This window comes from Melanaphis sacchari, unplaced genomic scaffold (assembly GCF_002803265.2).
Source record: "Melanaphis sacchari strain LSU unplaced genomic scaffold, SCAv2.0 Contig93_pilon_pilon, whole genome shotgun sequence".
NCBI lineage: Eukaryota > Metazoa > Arthropoda > Insecta > Hemiptera > Aphididae > Melanaphis > Melanaphis sacchari.
The window spans coordinates 99,687-123,032 of NW_020271665.1; the positions used below are offsets into that span (position 1 = coordinate 99,687).

Consider the following 23,346-nt stretch of genomic DNA (forward strand, 5'->3'; position numbering starts at 1 on the left):
TTTAAAGTACTTAACAATATTAAAATTTAAATGTAAAGAATGTATTGATACACCGTACTAATGTACTATTAATATCAGTGGCGAACCCAGGATTTTAGTACTGTGGGTCTGCCTCACTTATGAGAGGCCACTGTGTAGAAGGTTCAATTAACTGTACATTACAAAATTTTACGATTAAATAATTTTTAAGATTTACCTTATTTATATTACATATATTAATATAGTAAATACTATAACTAAAAGAGATTAAGCATAAGTCATAACTAATTTTTTAATACAATTTAAAACTGACTTATAAACTTTGATATTATTAATTAATTTAAATTGAATGGGTTTTTCATATCTTTCTAATTTCTATACAATATACATCATATATCATAATATTCATAATATATTATATTTATATTTATACATTTACAATTATATTTTCATAGAAATGTTCTTGAGTCTGTGTACATTTTATAAATTACTTATAACACCATATTATTAGTTTATATTATTTCTATTTTTGATTATCGTAGTATTGTACATATTTATGTAGTTTGTCATTTTGAGAGGCCACATTTTACTGAGAAAAAAAAACGGTGGGTCAGCTGATCTCCCAAACCCCCCCTGGGTCCGCCCCTGATTAATACGTATTTAATGTTACAGACTGTATAATAACTATATTATATTTTTAAACACTTATATTGTTCGGTGTGGTGGCACATGTTCCGATTAGTTAACAAGACAGACTATGGGAGGTCAGACCGGATATTGTGAGCATTGTATTATTTAATTTGATTATTTAGGGTTGATTACACATTGCTCACTTCTTAGAAAAGTCGAAACTCTGAAAACTAAGTGTCGACTAGAATAATAATCTAAATGCGAGAGCTCTCGTATCATCTGAAAATCCACCACCACCGTAATCACTTCTCTTTGTGAACTGACCATTTATAAGGGAGACCTTTTTTTTTCTGTTTCATTGTAAATCACTAAATCACTACATGAGGGCCGAACTGTGTTTTTACTTATACGGGAGACCTGGACAGAGAGAGCTGAACAGTCGATTAGGGATATCCGAGACACTCAGAGGCTGGTCGTATTATACCATTCACGGTCTCGTTTATCAGTATTTTGGAGGCTGTTCGTAATACCGCTCACCCAATACATTTTGCTTAAATTTATTGTATTTTTGTATGAGTTAATTATTAAAATAAAGACTTTAATAAAACGCTTAAACATCTTGTATTTCAATCTCATGTCGATGTATGAATCGGTGTTGAACCGGGACGCAACAGTATAATAACCTGAATTGTCAATGAGATCTGTATTAACAATGGAATATATATATATATATATACAAAGGTGGGAAAGTTAATGAAAATATTTAAATTTAACTCAAGCTTAGTTAAGTTCAAAGAGCACAAGACCGATAAGTTATAGAAGTTAACCATTAGCAAATTATAAATTTAATTCGATAAGTTAACATTTAATATAGAAAAAAATACTAACTTAACTCAGTTTAAATAAAGTTAATTTTTTTTTTGAGTATGTAAATTACATAAAGAATAATTACCTATATCTTTCTAATTTACTAAATTATAAAAAACAATTTTATTTTATTTTTATCATAATTCACACTGTACAGTGTAAATAGTAAATACCCTTCAACGTTACATGATATATTATTTATTAATTTAATTTATACACATCTCAAATTAATAATTTAAAAAATATTATTTTTTATAGAATATAGCAATTAAAGGTCAAAAACATTAAAACAATACAATTTATAATTCATAATTTTATTAAAAAATCAACTTCAAAAAGCTAAGTTATGGCAACTGTCAATTAAACTCCTTAAGTTTTTAAGTTGATTGGAAGATTAACTAACTAGTTAAGTTAAAAAGTTAAAAAAATATTAACTTTTTAACTAGTTAATGTCCACCTTTGTTTATATAATTATAATGTGCACGTTGTTGATTTATACCGGATACTGTTAAAGTATAGCATTTAACATGGCAAATAAGAAAAATATATTTTATAAATAGGTATAAGTTCAGCCGCATTTCTAGAATCAGTCTGTTTTAGACACCTGTCCCCGTGTGCACACATTTCGCGCTCTCTGTGTTTTACTAAATTTTTATAATTTTTCAGTGTTTATATTTTATTTATCATTATTTAGAACTTTACACTTTTTGTTTCCTCAAGGTTTAATTTTTATTCATTACAATCATGTTTAAATGTAAACAGTGTTCTTCCTAACCTAACTAACCTAACCGATGTTCGCACATAAGCCGTGAGGACTATTTGAGAAAGCACGAAAAAAAATATGACGGGAAACGTTTTACGTGAGATATTTGCCTGTTGACGACCAACGTTCAGCTTTAAAATAAAATTAGCCTCAATAAACAATAAAATTGAAAAATATTCATGGTATTTATTTTTTTTGTTTTCCATAATCTTATTTATTTTTCTATTCATTCAATATTAATTTATTAATTCTAATATTTTTCCAAGATATTAACATACACACACATCTCTACTCTTTACCCGCTCCACGATATATTGTAGACTTTTGCTCTGACGACGACGAAATCTGCATGAAAGCTGTAATGATATCAATATATCATTATATAATAATATAGTAATATTGGTAATTAAAAAGTTAAAGAATTATCATATTTAATATTAAATATACTATCATCAAATAAAGCACAATGGAACAATTATTTTCTTACAATTATATTTATATTAAAATGATCTTTAATTATAAGGATATGAACCGTCATTTATACAAATAAACTATATATCTACATTGTTATAATTTAATCAGTCTTGTTAAATATTAAACTAAAGATAGTATTGGAAATATTATCACTGAATAAGTAAATAATGTATGTACAAAGTATCAGGATACGGCTTCTATTCCTAAACATTGTAGAACAAGTGAGGGTACCTACTGCAGATGGATGCTGAAAACGCTCTGCGATCCATTATGTTCTATCCAAAGCAGTGGTTGTCAAACGGGGGGGATGAGGGGGGGATAGATCCCCCCATGAACATTTCTTTAATATTTATAACAATTACATTTATGTATATTGTACTATTTGTACTATAATATAATATTAAATATTAATGTATTACATTTTGTTTTAATTTTTTCTCAAAATAACGCTAAAGAGCGTATATTATTATTATATAGATTCTAGACTCATTCTAGGAACAATAATCTACATATTTTCAATAAAGTACTATAATGTCTAAACTTATAAACAGGATTAGTGTTGCCAACTTTTTTAATTTTTTTAAACATTTACTGAAGACTTTTTTTTTTAGTCGTCATAAACTAAAATAATATAAATATTTATTATTATGAATAATTAATTTTTTTAATAGTTTATTATTATACTTCTGTTATTTTTATATTTTTCGCTATTTTGTGTTTTTTTAAAGCAAGAAATCCTATATATTTAATTTTAATTTGTAAACGTAACCCGACATAAAGAACAATATGCCTCAGACTTACTACTTTTTTGTAACCACTACGAATATGTATCTTCTTCCAACCATTTATTTAAAAATACACACATGCGTCTAGATTTTTTTTTCAGCGGTTTCGATTTATTATCACTTTCTCTACTCGAAATTTTAAACAAAAGACTACACACAAGTGTCAAGTTCACGTCAAATGACAAATATGAACTAACGAATGACGACTGTTTTTCTTTAAATTAGTCGTCGTTGTACCCGTTTATTTATACAATAAAAATGAATAAAATTATAAAAAAAAAAAATAGTTTCCAGTGTTTACAATGCTCAATATAGATTGTAAAGCATCGGTTTATAAAGTTATCATTTGCTTCTTATTAATTCAAATTTCTGAAAAAATTTAGTAGTTTGATAAAAATACTATAGGAAATTATAAATTTTCTATTTTCGTGGGTATAGTAAGAACATAATATAATTGAGCATTGTAACAATGATATTTATGAAGATTTAAAACCCTTTTACAAAGTTATAGCTACGAAACCAAATATTATGTATTTATATCACCTCAACACAATTTGCTTCTCGGAGTTCGGATTCTACTTATGTCATTAAATGCGCTAAATTATATTATGTACCTATTAAACAAATAGGCGTAACCGTTTTTCACCTAAAACATTAGTAGGTATACTATTTTAGATAATTTTTAAGAACTTTAGAACCTAAATCTATCAAATTTCAATGATTATGATATAGTCCAGGGGTCGGCAACCCGCGGCCCATGGGCCGCATGCGGCCTGCAAAGCAATTTTTAATGGCCCGCACAAAGGTGTTTAATTTTTGTGTTTTACTTTTGTTCAATAACATTTTTCATATAATTTTCAATATTATATAATTCTTTTTCCTTTATAAATAAAATCTAATCTAACCGTTTCATAATAGCAATACAATTATAAGTATTATATCATAATATGTAATTTTTTTTTTTTAATGTGGCCCTTGATGAACAATTGAAAAAAAAAATGGCCCGCGTGGTTAAAAAGGTTGCCGACCCCTGATATAGTCTATAGACTATATTAGATTTAGACAGTCTAGTTTCGAAATAATACATTAAGTTACAAAATTAAATTAAACAAATAGTATAAACAGTATATATTATATAAGTCTACAAGTAAAATATATTTATTTTTTTATTAAGTTTTCAAAAACATTAATATTAATTATTACAAATTCCACTAGTTAAGCACTGAAATACGTATATTATATTTTAAAATAAAACTTCATAAAACGTACAAACATTTAAACATTTTGTTAATGACAAGTTTTACTGTACAAAAAGATTTTTTCGTAGTATTTCCAGGAAGTGAAAGAGCAGGAATGACAGATGTATCATAGCCGTTAAGACTTGAGCACCTTCAATCACTTAGCCACTATTTAACGCGTCGACATATAATTTGTTTTTAACTAAATAAAATAAAATATTGTTCATTGTAATATTTTTATTATACAAATTATTATACTTTATTATACAAATTACTTAATATCTGATTACTGGAACTTGGAAGTATACACGTAATAATACAAACTAATACATTATGTAAAAATGACAGTTTGTTGCACATACTAAATATCAACATACCAGTTACCACCGACTATACCGAACTCCGTAAGACTACGACACAGCCACCTATTATTATAACTTACAAGACATTAAAGTTACTTCAAGTATTAATGGTATATAGGTAAATATTTTGTAAATTATAAATTAATAATAATTGTCATTGAGTCCACTGTTATTTAAATATATTTTCAATCCTTTAACCTATATCTACCTCCGGCTACGGTGACTACGTATATAGTACATCCACAGCGAAATCATACGAATCTCACTGGATATCTTGTATTTAACTGGTCGTTCTCTTGACCACGTTACACAATCATCACAATTTAATAATTAATTGAAAAATCAATAAGTAGTTTTTTGCTAAAAGTTATCGTGGTTAAATATTGATGATATAATAATGATAATAATACAGGATATAAGGTGTTTTAGAAAAATACTTAAAGTAATTTATTATTTTATTTTGGTGAAATATAAGCTTTGTCAGAAACCGGGCGTGGTGATCACGTGCTGGCGAGGGTGACGGAAACACTTATCCATATGACTAATGAGTAATGACTATATTATACCTATGTAATATTATATTATCGTGTCCTTTTATTATGTATACTTATATATCTTGTTACAATGTTAATAGCTTCTGTAATACACGAATACACGATAGTTTACCTACCTGTACTAAATAAAACAAACCATAAGGTAGTATATACAATATACATATAAGTTAGAAACATGATTTACTGTTTAGTTCTGCAGCAGTGGTAGTACACATTTTATATCATTTCGACACTTCATCTTTTTTTTTTTTTACAAGATATAACATTTCCAGTTTCATATCACTCGATTACTGCCGAGAATCCCCTTCCCGTCTTTAGTTTTCTCTTAAATATCATTGCTTTACCTATAGTTTAATATGTTGGTACAATAATTATTATTTTTAGCCAACTAAAATTACTGACTAAGAACTTAAATTATAAATGCTGGTTTATACTACATAAATGATGTTTGTATAGTAGCAGCATAGTTAATACATATTCCATTGTTCCTTAATCCTAAAGACGTGTCACCCAAAGCGAAACGAAAGTTTAGTGTTTTAGCGATCCGCAAACAGGAGACGTTAAGCCACGTCCTCTAATCGCAGGCTCGTCGACGGCTGCTCGTTCAGGAGCACTGCCCAATTCATTATTATGTGAATACTCGTCTGAATACGTTATGCCCTCTATTATTTTCTTGATATCCACGCTCCGCATATCTTCGCACGGCATGCACTAACTTTTAATCTAAGTCATTGCTGACTCTTATAATATATACGAGTATACCATACCAAAATATAGATCGTAAAAATTGAAGTACAATGTAACTAGAATAATTCAAATATTATAATTTATAATTCTATTTATTCTATAATAAAGTAAAATATAATAATAATAATATATTTATAGCAAATAAAAACAACGGAATTAAATGAATTATAATTATAATTCGTCTTTTACGTTTAACCATTAATTTTTCACCTATCCTATTAATAATTCACTTTGTAATGAATTTACATAAAAGGCTTAATAAATATGAAAACAAATGTAAATAATAATAAATTCTAGGAAAAAGTATTTACCTATATACAAGTATTTATATGCGGATTATTTCTCCTTTTAAAATAAATAAATCTAAAAATATAATTTTATACGTAACTTAAAATTATGAACTGTATTTTTTTTTATCTTATTCAATTTTCATGTTTTGAGTTATATGAAGGGGTTCAATTACTATGTCGCTTTTTGATAATGTTTTACAATATTGCGGGTCTATAATTCCTCTGAGTAAGTAGTAAGCACTCTTTGTAAAATCTACAAATAAAAATGAAGGAGTATTATGTAAGATTTAATTTAAAATTAAGTACTGCAATACTTACAATTTCAGATGTGCTTCCATTTTATGCTTAATTCAACAGTTTCTATCAAAATAAACACTTAATATGTACAACCATACCATAAAAATATATAGGTACGTGCATTGGAAATTGTCTAATTTGATACTCACATAAATAATTATATATATTTATATATAGCCATATAGATATTATTAATCATTACAATTTATTAGTCTAAATAAATAATGATAGTAATTACACATTATTTTCATTTTTATCATCTGCAGGATACACGTATATATTTCATAAAGTTATACCATTGATAAAACGTTATTAATAAAAATATATTAAATTATATAAACAAGTAACAACGATAAAAGTAATCTTCTGCAATTAACTATCTATAGGCTCTCCGAGTCTGCCTAAAATAGTAAGTGTTTGGAACTTAACAGCTATACTATACCTGCTAGTATTATCCTTGAACTCCCTGATACATAAATGAATAATTATGATTTCCTATCCCCCTTTACCTAAGATCAGAGGTTTTAACATACAATGACTAACGCCTTTGTTGTTTTTACAAACGAATATTGTTTTGTATATACACTTATTGAATAACTAAACTATTTTTGTTCATATCCGAAATGTGAGTGGAATTTCAATTAAATATTATATTAAATTATTATGTTGGTGATTAAATTAAATTAAATTATTTAATTTAATTAATCGTTATTTCGAATTCAAATATTACTAAACAACATGTTGTACGTTTTGGTAATAATCCTGGGATGTTATTAAATTCGTGCTAGTATTGCTTTTAAACATCTGCGAGGTTGTAACGATAACTATTCGAAAAATATTAATGCTAATCATTACTTAATAGTTAATATCGTAGTTCTCAACCGATATGTTTCGTATAAATCAACGTTTCTCAACCTTTTTACTGTGGCGACCACCTTTTGAATTTTGATTTTTTAGCGACCCCCTACATATATATTTTTATACGTATACTCGCATAGATTATTATTAATTATTATAATAGCATTATACAAAATGCAGTATATTATATTTATTGATTTTATTTTTTTCATTACTTTATTTTATTGTTTGAGTTTTTAAATTTTTGTATTTTTGTATTTGAATTTTAAATCATAAGTTAGCGACCCCTAAGGGGGGCCGTGACTTCCAGGTTGAGAAACATTGGTATAGATCATCATATCACTAAAAAAATTTATTGACAATTTTTTTTTTTTTTGGATTTTAATGATATTTTTCTGTAATAACTAAAGCACGTATTTTTATATACTAAAAAGTATCAAAATATTTCATATAACATGCAGTAAAAATCATGAAAATATGCAATAATTATTCAAGAACATTATTTTTTTAATTATTTAAAATTCACAAATTAAACAACTTATACAATCATTAATTACTTAAATGCTAAATAAAAATTTTTCGCTTTAATATGCAATACATTTTGAATTTTATAAAAAATATGTAAAAATATGCAATAACCATTAGGTATACAGAAATATACAAAAAAAAAAAAATTCACCATTAGATTTAAATTATTATAATTTGTTAAGCAATAACTGACGAAAATCTAAAAAAATATAAGAGGAGCTTTGTGCAAAATTTATCAGCAAGTCGTTGAGTCGTAACATACCTATACACAAGTCTACAACTTAATTTCTACAAAACCACACTTTGCTGTTATTTATAATCAATTACGATAAGCTTCAGAAAAAAATTTTCGGCTGAGAAATGCCGGTCGGCATTTGCTATTATTTAATCCGATATAGCGGTTTATATTATTTCGACAACGGTACGCGCGCTCTACTGCCTCTACTGCGCAAGGCTGTCGAGACGTACGCGATCTCCGGCGGTGAAAGGCCGAGGGATGGATATCGATTTTCTCGCTAACCGACGGTGCTAAACGGCGTGAGCATGTGAAAAACAATAGTTTCCGATGTCGTCAAAACGTTAAACAACACAGTTCGTCGTGCTCTCAAACGATACAATAACCAATAAATGTGACGTACATAACTTGTGCCCGAGGACGAGAGTAATACGATACGTTTTGCTCGAGAAAATAACTAGTATTTGTATATTTATTATTATAGTTGAGTGGTTAATAACTTAACCTTCGGAGACGAAAAAACGCCGTCATATGATATGGCTTGGAAATTGTTGTTAGCCGTTCACAATTTCATCGTATTGGCACACTGCGGTGAGTATATATAATATTAAAATATAACTATGAATGTAATAATATCATTGATATCCAAAGGTAATAACTGTGTGATAATGTGATATTTTACGTAAATAATAATATACGTGTAGATAGGTATACTCAAGTCAGGATTAAGATTTTCGAGGACCCGGGGCCAACATTTTTAAGTATGAATAAAAAAAAATTATCCTATAAAATTGTCAATAATAATATTTTTATTTTTATATTACTTATTAGAACTTATTCAATTAAAAATTTTCCTACCTTTTAATGAAGAAAATTGTTATACCATATTATATAAATTTCTTATATATTATATACACTAATAATAATATTAAATTCCGAGACGGAAATTAAAAATTAGGTATCAAGTATTTTAATTTCACAATTTAATATATTTTTTTAAATTAAAGATTACAATAAAGGTATTAGGTATTTTATTTTACTCACAATAGTTTATAAATAATAATTATAATATAATAAATAAGTGGCACAAAATTAGAAATCCCATGAAAAAAACTTTCCTGGCTCGAGGCTATGACGCCCTTAGATCTCCACTTAATTCGAACTTAGGTATACCTGTAATAACTAATAAGTGTTGCATTAAGTAAGTAAAAGTAAATCTATAGCTCAGTCCTAAAAATGTTTTTAGGCTTAACGTTCAAAATTTACAATATTATTGAGTATCATAACTTATAAGCAATTTAAAAATTACAAAAAAAAAAAAACTGGAAAATCGATCTGCTATAAATATAGTTGTCAATAGTGATTAGTGTTCCTCGTTATTGTGAGGAGGTGATTTAAATGGTTGTGTTAAATTTAAAATAAATTATAAAACATTGTAGATATTAGGTAATGGGTAGGTATACGTAGAATAATTTTGAGTGGAAGTGGTCTGCAATGCTGTATAAACAGAGAAGAAGGAGGATGATACTGAATAAAACATTTTTAAGCAAGCCAAATTTTTTGAAATCCTTATTATTTTTTTTTTTTTTATCAGTCGAGGTCACCCAATTTGTAAATAAACAAATGCGACTGACGAATAGTCAGCCTATATTTCTAAGGATATATTTTTACTGTTTTATATTTTATAAATATATTGCATTAGAGTATATTCAATAGATTTAAAAATTTGTAAATTTTTTTTAAAAATAATATTTCATTTTGTCGTAGTGGACTGGTCGGGTAAAATCTACCAGACAAACGCGGCTCTAGAAAAAGAAAACCTAATGTTTTGTTATGAATGCAATACAATGGTGAACGGGAAAAGCTGTAGCAATTTCACGGACAAGGACGAGTACTCGAGATTCTCCACGAAATGTACAGGAGATAGAAAAACATGCATGGTAAACTACTTTCTAATTTTTTAAATCATAGTATTACTGGAATGAAATTAAATTACGTTTGGGTTATGGCACTGAGTTGTGTAAAAACAATTAAAACAATTAAATTCAAAGGTTTAGTGTACTGGTTTCCAAACTGTGGGGCGTGTACACATTGCTGGGGTGGCGCAAGCAGTTATTACGAAGTACAATTTTTATTGATTAAATTATTTTTATTTTAAAACTTAGAGAAAAAAATATTTGACCGGAAATCTTTATCTGTTATCGAGTATCAATAACGGATAACCGATAAAGACTATAAATGTTTGGCCGCAGTGTGTAACTTAATCGTTTTATGTCACGTTATCTGTAAATTAATCTATCAAATATTGAGCCGAACATAAAAAAACTGTCAAATAAAAAGTGTTGTCAACATTAACATTATTATTATTATTATATTTCATAATTATTATCATCAATAAAAAAGTTGTCATCTCGAATATATTATAGAATATAGAATATAGATAGTTTATATGTAAAGTACACCAAAAAAGGTGATCGAATTTTTACAATTTATAGAAGGGGGCGCGAGATTTTCGAAAATCTACAAAGGGGGGCGTATAATAGGAGAGGTTGGGAACCACTGGTTTAGTGTAACATAATGGCAGCAAATATATTCAAAAACATTTGCATTTTCTGTAATAAATTGCCTACGTATAATTGTCTTACGTTAATATGTTCAACAGGTTATTTCGTATACATAAATTATGTTATTATATAATGTATAGTGTATACCAGCCACCAGGCATGTCAAACACGCGGGTCCCTCAGCTCATTTTTTGTGATTCGCGGTTACCAATATAATTGAACAAAAAATATTAACGCCGTGTCACAACTATCTTGGACTCTTAGAGAATGATTTATTTGGTATACATTTATTATACTGTCTTATCTTCTGATAAGTTAACCTTTTTTAATTTAGTTGTATCTGCTGTGTTCGTAAACGTAAAGAATTAAATTGAAAAATTTGCATAAAATATTTATTTATTTTTGTTAAACTTTTATGTGCGGTCCGCATAGTAAACTATTCAATATATTTTGTCCACTTGATACTTTGGGTTTGACATGCTAGGTGTATACCTATATTATTATACTATGATAAAGAAAGTACAGTAGAATCCGTTTAAGACGCTTTCCATGGGACCAGGTAAAAATAACGTATTAAACGAGAAATCATATTACGCGGGAAAACCAGAAAATAGATGAATAAAAATTGTACATACAATTTGGAATTTTTTTATTATAATTGCATTTACAATATTGTATTATTATTACAAGTATAGTATAATAATGTCTAATACATACATACTTATTGCTAAATTTTATTTTTATTAATTCAAATTACATATTATCTAGTTTACATTTATATACATATTTTATTTTACTTTAAAAAAATTTTGCATTTTTAATATTTTTTCAGTAGAGGAAGTTTTCAATTTTATTAAGATTTTGTAGTATTTCATCTGTATTGTCAAAAGATGCAATTAATCTTCTTAGTTCGTGTATACAATCAAGTACATTATATTGCGAGGAGATAACAAGTGATTAGTAGTGTATATTAAAAGCTTATCTTAATTGTATGATATGTATATATCATAATGTATACTAAGTTGTGGTGCTTTATTGAATCAATAATCATATTGTACATTATTATAATTATTAATTTTATATTTCATAACATCATTGACATAGAACGTCTTATCCGGAGTCATTTACATGTTAACCGCTATCAAAATCAAGGGACTCGTGAAAATGAGCTTATTACGTAGGAAATCGTATTATGCGAAAGCGTCTTAAACGGATTCTACTGTATATTTGATTTATTCGAAGTTTGAACTACATAATAAAATTATCACTTTATCGTGTATAAGTAATTTTTATTACTTTTCTTAATAATGACTTTAAAATTAGATTAATTTAATAAATTTAATAACAAAAAAGGTTATGCAAGGTTAATTGCTTTATGCGTTTCATGTTAACTATAATAGTAATTTGTGAAATGTAGACGAAATGGTACCGCTATGCTGTATATTAGGTATCAGTGGGTCACTGTAATGGGTGTGTTAAATATGTTTTATTCAAAAAATTTAAAATTTAAAAATTATATCGATAAAAATTAATTTTTTTCTTCAAATATATTAATGTTTTCTAAAATAATGAGTGTTTTAGGTTAAATTAATTATCCTATATAGGACGAGTTAGCAATGTTAGCATGCGATGATAAATAAATCTCATTCTTTTATACATTAATTATAATTATTTTTTAATATATAAACTATAAATTATTTAAATAAACTTCAAAAAAATAAAAGTTAAACCTATTAGATTATATACATTTAACTGCTAGAACGACTACTCACACATGATAATAAAGATTAAAATTACTGTAAAACGCTTACAATAATAATATATTATTATATTCTATGTGTTATTGTTAGGTTAAACTCAATAATAATAACTAGGGCTAGGATAGTATAGGATTTTGCATTTTTTTTTAGGATTTACAGGATATAGCTTTTCAAGCACAAAATGTGATTTGGTCATCTATGAGTTCAAATATATAGTTTTTATTTTGCATATTTTTGCATTTTTTGTACTTTTTTTGAATTTAGGGTCATTTTTTCAATTTTACGGTCATTTTTTTATACTTTATTGAAATTTGGGTTATATTTTTATTAATTTTTAATTTTTTTAAATTTTAAATGGTCGTTATTGATCGTTATAAATTATTGTACAAACATATAAAGATACAACATTAAAATAAAATCATAAACATATTTTTTTTAAATATTTAATACTTCAAAATACCAATCGTTTTTATGTATAATATAAAATATACTCGTTAGATTAACAGAGCAATAATCGATAATAATGTTCGATTATGTGTTATCTTCATCAATTTATTATTAAATTTAACGTACTAATACCTATTCATTATACGTATGATATTGATTTTTACTTATTTAGTTATTATTTATTAATTTATTAATATAATTATATTTTTTTCGATCATTTTATGAGGTTATTTTTTCTTATTGAGTCATTTTTTAGTTTTTATTAGGTCATTTTTTAGGTTTTTTAGGTCATTAAAATCCTAGCCCTAATAATAACTATAAAATGTATAGTAGATTATGATTAAAAAAAAAACCAAAGATTATATATATATATATACATATATATTTAATTATTTAGTTTGAGCCTCAATTTAGCCTAGATTATATTTATCAAGTAAAATAATGTGCATTTCACGTTAATGAGAAAACCGAAATAATGCAGTTCTGCCAAATACCTATAGCAGTGGCGTACTCGTATTTATAAACTTATTATTTTTTTTTTTTTAGGGGTATCATAATATAATAGAGAAATAATTATATAAATTAGTATAAAATACTCTTTATTAATTTATTGTTTAAGAAATCAAATTAAACTATTGCAGAATCACAAATTATACTATAAAATTTGGTATTTGGTACGGTCAATTTAACGTTTATAAAAGTACCCATACTAGTAAGTATAGATTAAAATATGTTCATAATGCGTAGATACCTCTATAGATTCAATTGTACGTCACTCCACAGTTTTCTTTTTAATACAAACTAGTTAAAATATACAATATACAAACTATTTAATTTTTAATACATTTTGTAATTGATTTTTTTTAAAGTAAATGCTTTTTTTTTTTTGGGGGGGGGGGGTGGAAACCCACAACTGGTCTATAGATACAGGTTCATGATATAATATAAGAATAATAGGTCTTAAAACAAACATATTTTTTGATGTATTCTAAATTTAGTTGGAGACTTCTACATTGTGTCAATAACGTTTTGGAATATTATACTAAGCTCTGAATTAAATAAATATGTTAAACTAAGATACACGAAAATTTATTCGAAATCAGGTCTATAAAATTAGTCATATTCACGTTATGTATGCCACATAAACCGGTATGTGTCTGATATGGTTGCCCGACACTACATTTCGCATATTTTTACTGTGTATAATACTAATATACAATTATATTTTATTATTACAGTAGAAATCTCGGTAATCCGGCCATTTGATAATCCGATACGTCCAGTAATCCGGCTGTATTGACCTATACGTATCAATATATATTTATTTATAAATTTACTATTGTAAACGATAAACCGTCAGATAAAACTAAGTGACAGCAGATTAAATTCGAACAAACCTATTAGATATTTTGTTTTTATTCAGTTAACGTTGAAGTGTTGTGTATGTTCATTATGTATCGGTTAAATATTGTGTTGTATTAGGTATGTAATAAAATGTCGCAACAACGAAAAAGAAAACATATTACTTTAACTTTAGTTGAGAAACTAGAAATTTTAAATAAATTAGAAAATGGTGACAAATTATTAAACCTTGCTAACGAATTTGGAGTAGGCCGTACTACAATATATGATATAAGAAAAAATAGCGAAAAAATAAAATCTTTTTTCAAAAATAACAAAAGTTTGAAAAGTATGCGTAAAACATTAAAAACTGGTGAGTTTCCTGAAATCGAAGATGCCTTGTATTTATGGTTTCTGCAAGAACGTAATCGACAAACACCTATTTCTGGCGAAATTTTGAAAGAGAAAGCTAAGTATTTTTATAAAAAAATCACACACAAAAATGATTTTCAAGCTAGTGACGGTTGGCTAGATAAATTTAAAAATCGTTTTGGTCTGAGATTATTGTGTATGACAGGAGAAAAACTGTCATGTGATGTTAACAGTGTTGAACCTTACAAAGAAAAATTTCAAAAAGTTATTCAAGAACTATCATTAACGCCTGATCAAGTTTACATCGCAGACGAAAGTGGTTTTCTTTTGCACCTTTTACCGAAAAAAACATTTGTTCACCATGAAGAATTGAATGCTCCAGGACGAAAAATAATCAAAGACAGAATAACTTTTATGCCTTGTTCAAATGCAAGCGGAACTCATAAATTAAACTTATTAGTTGTCGGCAAGGCAAAAAATCCTAGAGCTTTTAAAAATGTAAGTCTTCCTGTTGATTACAAAAATCAAAACAAAGCATGGATGACCAAGTCTATTTTTGTCGAATGGTTTCATGAAACATTCGTACCTTCAGTGGAAAAATTTAACAAAAAACAAAACTTATCTAAAAATGCCTTGCTTATTGTAGAAAATTGCCCTGATCATCCTATTGATGATTTAAATCACAGTTTTATCCGTGTTATGTTTCTACCACCTAATGTTACATCAATTCTTCAGTCAATGGACCAAAATGTTATTCAAGCAGTTAAAATGCACTATAAAAAGAGTCTGTTGTACAAAGTCTTGTCTAAAGATGACTGTGTGATTAAATCTTTAAAAGAAATTAATTTGAAGGATGTAGTATTTTCTCTTGCGAATGCTTGGTCAAATGTAAGCAAAAAGATGATTGTTTGTTCGTGGAAAAATTTGTGGCCAAACATGTGTTTATTTGAACAATACGAAAATAACACTGTTCTCAATCTAAAAGATAATGAAGATAATTTTAGTACTGAGTTAAATCAGCTACAAGTTTCGATTGCAGAAAAACTCGTGGGCACAACAGACGAACTAAAAGCAGACGATATAAGGAAATGGATTGACGGCGAGGAAGAAGAAAAAAACCAGTTCTTGACAAATGATGATATAATCGAGGAAGTGATGGCCAAAGAAAGGGATAATGATGGAAATTATGATGATAAAGAAGAAGAAGTAGCTGTTCAAACTATAAGTCACTCCACTGCAATAAATTCCTTTACTACGTCCATTACATGGGCAGAAGAGAACGGAGTAGATGCATGTGATATTTTGGTGCTTCAACGACTACAAGAAAAAGTATTAAAAGCATCACTTCAAACAAAAAAATAAACAAAACTTAATTATTTTTTAAAACCTGTCCAATTAAAATATTAACTGACACAACAAATTGTATGTATGATTTATGTTTGTATTATATTTATATTTTTTAAAACCTGTCCTATCAAAATATTAACTGACACAGCATATTGTATGTATTATTTATATATAATATTTGTATTATACCTATTTATTTATATTTTTTAAAACCTGTCCCATAAAAATATTAATTGTACAGCATGTATGTTATAATAAAATACAATAAGATTATTCATTTTTTAATATGAGTAAATGTAAAATTCAATAAGTAAAAATGCGTTTTTATGTGACTCCCCTTTCCATTAATCCGGCATTTTCATTAATTCGACAGTAGTGTAGTCTTATAAGTGTCGGATTACTGAGATTCTACTACTGTATTTTATTATTATTATTTATTAACACGTAATATCTACTAATATACAATAATTAAAAAAAAAAATCATAATCAGACGAATATTTTAACATCGATTATATCGTTTTTTGTGAAAAGGTACTAAATATTAAGTAAAATTCTACATATTATAAAGTAATAAAATAGATAAATAAAATGTTATTACATTGTCGGTCACGAACTAAACTGCTATTTGCGATAAGATTTTCATTCCTAAATAAACAGATAGGCGATAGACAAATAATAGAAATGTATAAACGACCGTATTGACCATAAGTTTTTGACACGACGTTTAATAATTCAGTACCCGTACAGTTAAAGTACAAATAAAGTACAAAATATTCTATTAAAAATATTATTATTTTGATTTATTTTATTCCGTTTTAAATGTTTTAATTGTTTTTTAATAAATCGGAAGATGGCAAAAATTTGTGCAATTGTTTTATCAAATAGAGGTAATATAAAACTTGTTATCAATAATGGTTACATAGTGACGAAGGACAAAAATAGAGATGATTTATGTTATTGGTGTTGCGAAAAGATAAAAACTCTCTATTGTGGTGGTTATACTTGTACTATTCTTATTAATGGACAGCATAACTTACGAAATACAAAAAAGAATAACCATAACTGTTCATAGTATGAAACGAAAGGCTTGTGAGACTAATGATACGCCTGCACAAATGATACATGTTGAAATCAACGCTGTTCCTTGTATAACTCAACCATCGTTACCGAATAATCATGCTTTTCATTAAATTTCAAAAAGAGTATATGCAGAAAAGATATACCTACCTATTCCACCAACCTTCATTGACAATATAGATGTACTATTACCCATTATTAATAGACAAATTTCCTAGCAAAACTGCAAAAGACGTATCCTTTGATAATAAACGAATACTTTTGTTAACAACTAGATCTAATGTCAAACGTTTGAAAAAAAAAATGAATCGTGGACGGTACTTAAAAAAAATTAAAGCTGTTCAATATATCTTATTTTTAGACTGGGCCACTTTTCCTGATTAATTCAAATATGTACTTATAAACTATGGGAGGAGAGGGTGAACATTTTTGATATTATTTTTATTTTTTTTTTTAAATACATTTTTGTATATTTGTGTTAAGTATACCTATGTTTTTTGTTTGTTTAAAATTAAAAATAATAATATATATGTATACCTAACCTATGCGTACTAACAGTTCAATTTTTTTTTTTTATTTTAAGTCCAAATTCAAATTTTCTTGATTAATTCATCATAATATTTCTTACCACTTACGTGCTGTTATATTTGTATAGCATTCTATATTTTTATATTTAAAAAGCGGGCAAGTGGATACCGCTCTGCTGTACATTAGGGGGTGGGGTGAACCTCGGACTAGGGTAGGTTAAATTTGAATGCAATGATAGGTATCATTGTATACAAAAAACGATTCTGAACGGAAATGATTTGTCAGTCTAGGATATATTATATTTAAATATTGTCATACATTCTATTTTGAAACAAATATTTTATTTTTCAATTAGGACGCATTTGCAAAAGTCATAGTTAATCAATTAATTATTAATTTTTATGAATTATACCTACAAAATAGTTTGCAAATATTTATGGTTTTGACAAATTTTTGTCAATATTTGAACTTCAAATGCTGATAAAAAAAAAATTTTGCCTATGTATTCTTAAAATTTTTTGATCACTATAAGAATGACTTATGAGGAACTTTGTATTAAATTTTCAAATATTTTGATTGGGCCAAAAAATTGTTATCGACACTTCAAAAAAAAATTCTCATAAAAATCGATAATTTCAGTGGTCTATAAATAATTCAAAAAAAGTCAAAATTTTTTGAAAATTAAACTGTATATAGATAACACTAACATAAACATTTGGTGAAAATTTCAAGTATTTACAGTGATTAATTTTTAAATTACAACCATACAAAAAAATCGATTTGGTCGAAAACTGGTTTTGCGTAAAAATTCCTGTTTTTCTGTCATTTTTTTTTTTGTTTTTCTCATATTTTTTAAATACTGTTAGAAAACGTTTACTTTTTACCTCTATAATGCATCAAGAATATTTACTTTGCTATCGGAAACCACCCCCGAAGTTTAAAATTGAAGCATTATTTCGAATACTTATGCTGTACACAGACACACAAAAAAAAAAAATAAACACACACATCATTGTAAAATCAATACATTCATCACTCTGTTCAGAATCTAAAATTATACTAAAATTCAAACAACAAAATATACTTTTTTAAAGTGATATAATCAATGAATTTTATATTATTTAAATTAAGAATATATTTTTTTTAAATATTAAAGAATACTTATAAAACTAAACGACTATATCATATGAAACCGTTTTTTAAATATATTTGATTACTTTATCGATGTCGATATTTTTACCATAGTATGTCTCAACATATATTATACATATACATGTAACAAATTGCCTAAACGTTCCTCTGTCATAGTGGTATTATAGGTTTAATTTTAACATGGTACCTACACTATTATAATTGAGATCATTTAAGATGAGCGAAAAGAATAACAAAATATAAATGAAACACTACAATGTTATTTGTTCGTTTTTATAATTTATATTAGGTACCTACATTTTCAAAAAATAAATACAATTTTTAGAATTTTAGATATTTCTAAAAATAATTTCAGCTAAATTATAATTGATTATTTTTTTATTAAGAAATAAATTATAATATGTATTTTAAACATTTTTAATTATTTTCAAATATATATTTATGATATGTGATATTGATAAATATTATTATTTATTATTACATATTATAACATATTATGTCCATTTAATCAGAGACTAAAATATATATTTTTTCGTATTACACACTTTATATTCAAATTGGAGTTACCGAGGGGGCCTCTTTCTTTTCTCTAACTTTTTTAAAACAATCATTCATTTTATTTTTAATATTACTTTCAACGACGCTAGTATGCTCTACAGGCATATCATCATTAGTATGGTTGTTAGATGTTAAGATGTAGCTGGTTCAATTTTTTTTTTTATTAGCCATTTATGTATTATTAATATTTTAATATTGTAATAATTAATTTTTCAGAACCAATAATGAATAAAGTATAAACGTAAATTGATTAAATATTAATTAAAATAAAATCGTTTTGTGTAGTTTTTTCGATTTTTTTTAAATAGCACCTACTACTGAGCGTTTCCAATTTTGCAGACCATCTAAATGTAACAACTACATTACTATCATATTTATTATCTGTACCAGAAACCTCACTCTACGTTGAACTCGTTGAAGACAACAGCATTTTTGTTGCTATAGAAAAAAAAACTGTCTTTAGACGCATGACAAAAAAGTTAAAAATCGTTGTAAAATCAATATACATTCAACACTCGAAAATTAAAATTACTAGATACTTTTTCTCACAAATATAGCCTATTATAATATTTATTAAGTAGGCGGTGCTTCAAATTCAATGAGTATTTTTCTTTAAAAAAAATAAATATATCTAGGTATATGACTGATATAACCTGCCCACAAAAAAAAAAAAAAAATGATCGTAGTAGTTAAGTTCGGCGGGGTTTTAGGCATAGGTAAAATATAAACATTAAGCATATAGTATAGGATACGGTATAGCCTGCACCTAAGCCAGTGTGACTTGACGATTAAAGTAACGTGGCCACGGCCACGCGTTGTTCACAGGTGAAGCGGTACTCGTACACGACGAGCAACGAAAGCACCACTTCCGGTCAACAGCTCTGGTCACTGGAACGCAACTGCTCGGGCAAATGCGAAGACGGGTGCATCGTGATCGGCGAACGGATCAAGATCTACGCGTGCCAGGCGTGTTGCGAGTCGCCGCTGTGCAACGTGTCCAACGGATCCGACCGCCGGTCCGGAACTCCGTCGTTGGTCGCGTGTCTGGCGTTATTGTTCTTGCTCTGGAGAACTGTTGCGGTCGACCAGCTACGGTTACCGCCGTCCGCCACTCACTCGTCCGCTTCCGTGTACTCCGCGTCCGACCCCTTCCGCTGGTCATCGGACACTGGGTTAACTACGAAATTCAATAGATATTTTTTGATTTTATCGCCGAACTTTCGCCTCACAGCGTGTCGTCGGTAAATTTATTTTTTCTCCCAAACATCATCGTTTATAATCTCATATTTTTTTATCGTACATTGTATAAACATATTATAAATTGTTCAAAAAAAAAAAAAAAAACCAGTATGTTCTACCTACGCGGATATACGTATAAAAATTATTACTATGTATCTAATACGAGTATTAGGTCGTACCTAGGTAAGTATTAAGAGACAATTTAGAGGCGCCGAAATAATCTGAAATTTCTTGAGATATCGATAAATGATTATTCACCTCCGTATATAGATTCGCGTTACATATTTAGCTAAATAATAGTAAAACTTTTAAATCATTTAACGATCACAACTGTACCTACTCTAATAATATCACGTAACACGAGTCATAGATAAAACGTATTTTCAGCGCCTCTACCTTCGATTATGATAAATATTTTTCGACTTACCTATTGTGCAAACTTAACTATTATTGGTAAATGGTATTTATCTACCTTAAACATACTAAACTATAATAAAATAAACATTATTTTTGTTCCCTTTTATAAATGTTTTTCGTTATTGTAGGTATTTGACATTTGCTAATGTCTGCATGTGTATTGTAATATAGTATTAATATCCATGTACACCTACAATATGTTTATATCATTAATTATTTGTGAAAAATTGTATATGTTACTTCTCTATCTATGTCTAGTTTAAAATAAACTCTAAACATAACATATACTTCTATTTGTAATTAAATACATATATTTTTTTTTATTTATTACCTCAATTAACACTGCAAATTGTACAGGTACCTAGAACAATTTTCATTATACAATATAGGTATTCCATTAAACTAGAATAAATATATTTAATATATCATACTTCTTTAAATAAATTCTGACAAAAAAGGCAGTGCTTAATATTATTGTTAAAATACAAAATATGTATGAGGTAACAAATAACATATTCAGGAAGAAGGCAAACACAAGTACAATCAATATAATGATATAATATATATATATTATTTTAAATTAATATTCATTTGATATTAGTTCAAAACATTTAACAATCGGTAGTAGGTATTTAATGAGTTAGCCATGTAATGATTACATAACTATCACAATCACAGATAAGTTTACCTATTTTCTGTTAGCCAGAACTGAGAATAAAAGATAGTTTTTAAATGTTTACTACAGTGGTAACACTCATAAAAATATCTCACAATAAAGTATACCGTGTCATAACAAATTGAAGAAAGTTTTACAAAGAAATAAATACATCAGAATTTAAATAAAATTTTAAAAAACCCATCATACCAATACATTTTATATAAAAAAGTTATATAAACAAAATATATTTCTGTAAATATAAAAAAAAGTACTATTTTAATTTTTTTCACCATTATACAAAAGTATTTAAAATCAAATAATCTCAAGTAATTTATCAATTAAAATAGTACTTAAAAAAGCAATATAATCATGTTAATTGCACCATGTATAAAAAATACAAGCGATTAAACATTAGCTTATATTTGTGGTAACTAGCAATTTAGTTAAGGAAGACTTGAAACACATTGTTCATTACAACCATTAGTGTGATCTAAAGATGAGTCAATTAAAACATCTAATATTTTAGTTAATGATCCAAATGGCAAGTATACAAAAAACATTTAAGTTAAGTACACAATGCATGTTTTCATAATGAACATAGTTAAAAAAAAACCAACATATTACAGCATCTTATTGAAAAATGGGTAATAAAATGTGTTTCTCTTAAATTATTATAATATTATTACATAATTTATTTGAAAATATTTAAATATAATTTTATAATTTATTAATAACAACAAAACACCTAATTATTTATAATAATTATTCAGAAAATATATTACTCATCTTAACTATTTACTAAATATATTTTATATTTTATTGTATGAAAATATTTATCATAAAATATATCATGTGACACAAAAACACGAGAAATTCAAGAATGTCACTTTCTCTAAAGCAAAATACCTTACATTTCTGTTAATATATTACATACTGTAAATAATATAGTAACTTGTATTTGATTTAGTAAAGGTAATATTTTTCAAGGTGTTATGGAGAAGAAGAGTATAAAAAAGAAGAAGAGTCTAATATAATCTTTATTATAAAAAACAAAAAAAAAAAATATATGTGAATAATTTGCTTTAGATTTGATTATTCTTTTGAAATGTGTTGCTAGGGATACTATTTATAAGGAAAAAATAAAAATAAATAATTTATCAATTTCATAAAAATATATCTAATAGTTTTAATAGAAGCTATAAAGTTACCAATAGTAAAACTTTATGATATATAATTTAAAATTGTTTTAAAACAGAAATATTTTAGTATCTTTTATAC

The 23,346-nt window shown here is 26.7% G+C and overlaps 1 protein-coding gene across 1 annotated transcript; it reads left to right on the plus strand.

Moving 5' to 3' along the window:
- The first annotated feature begins 10,457 nt into the window (after positions 1-10,457).
- LOC112603017 (jerky protein homolog-like) lies at positions 10,458-16,487 on the plus strand. Its single transcript, XM_025351419.1, has 2 exons — positions 10,458-10,547; positions 14,617-16,487. Exon 2 carries the CDS (start codon positions 14,873-14,875, stop codon positions 16,451-16,453), a length of 1,581 nt encoding a protein of 526 aa, XP_025207204.1. The 5' UTR covers positions 10,458-10,547; positions 14,617-14,872; the 3' UTR covers positions 16,454-16,487.
- The last annotated feature ends 6,859 nt before the right edge of the window (positions 16,488-23,346 follow it).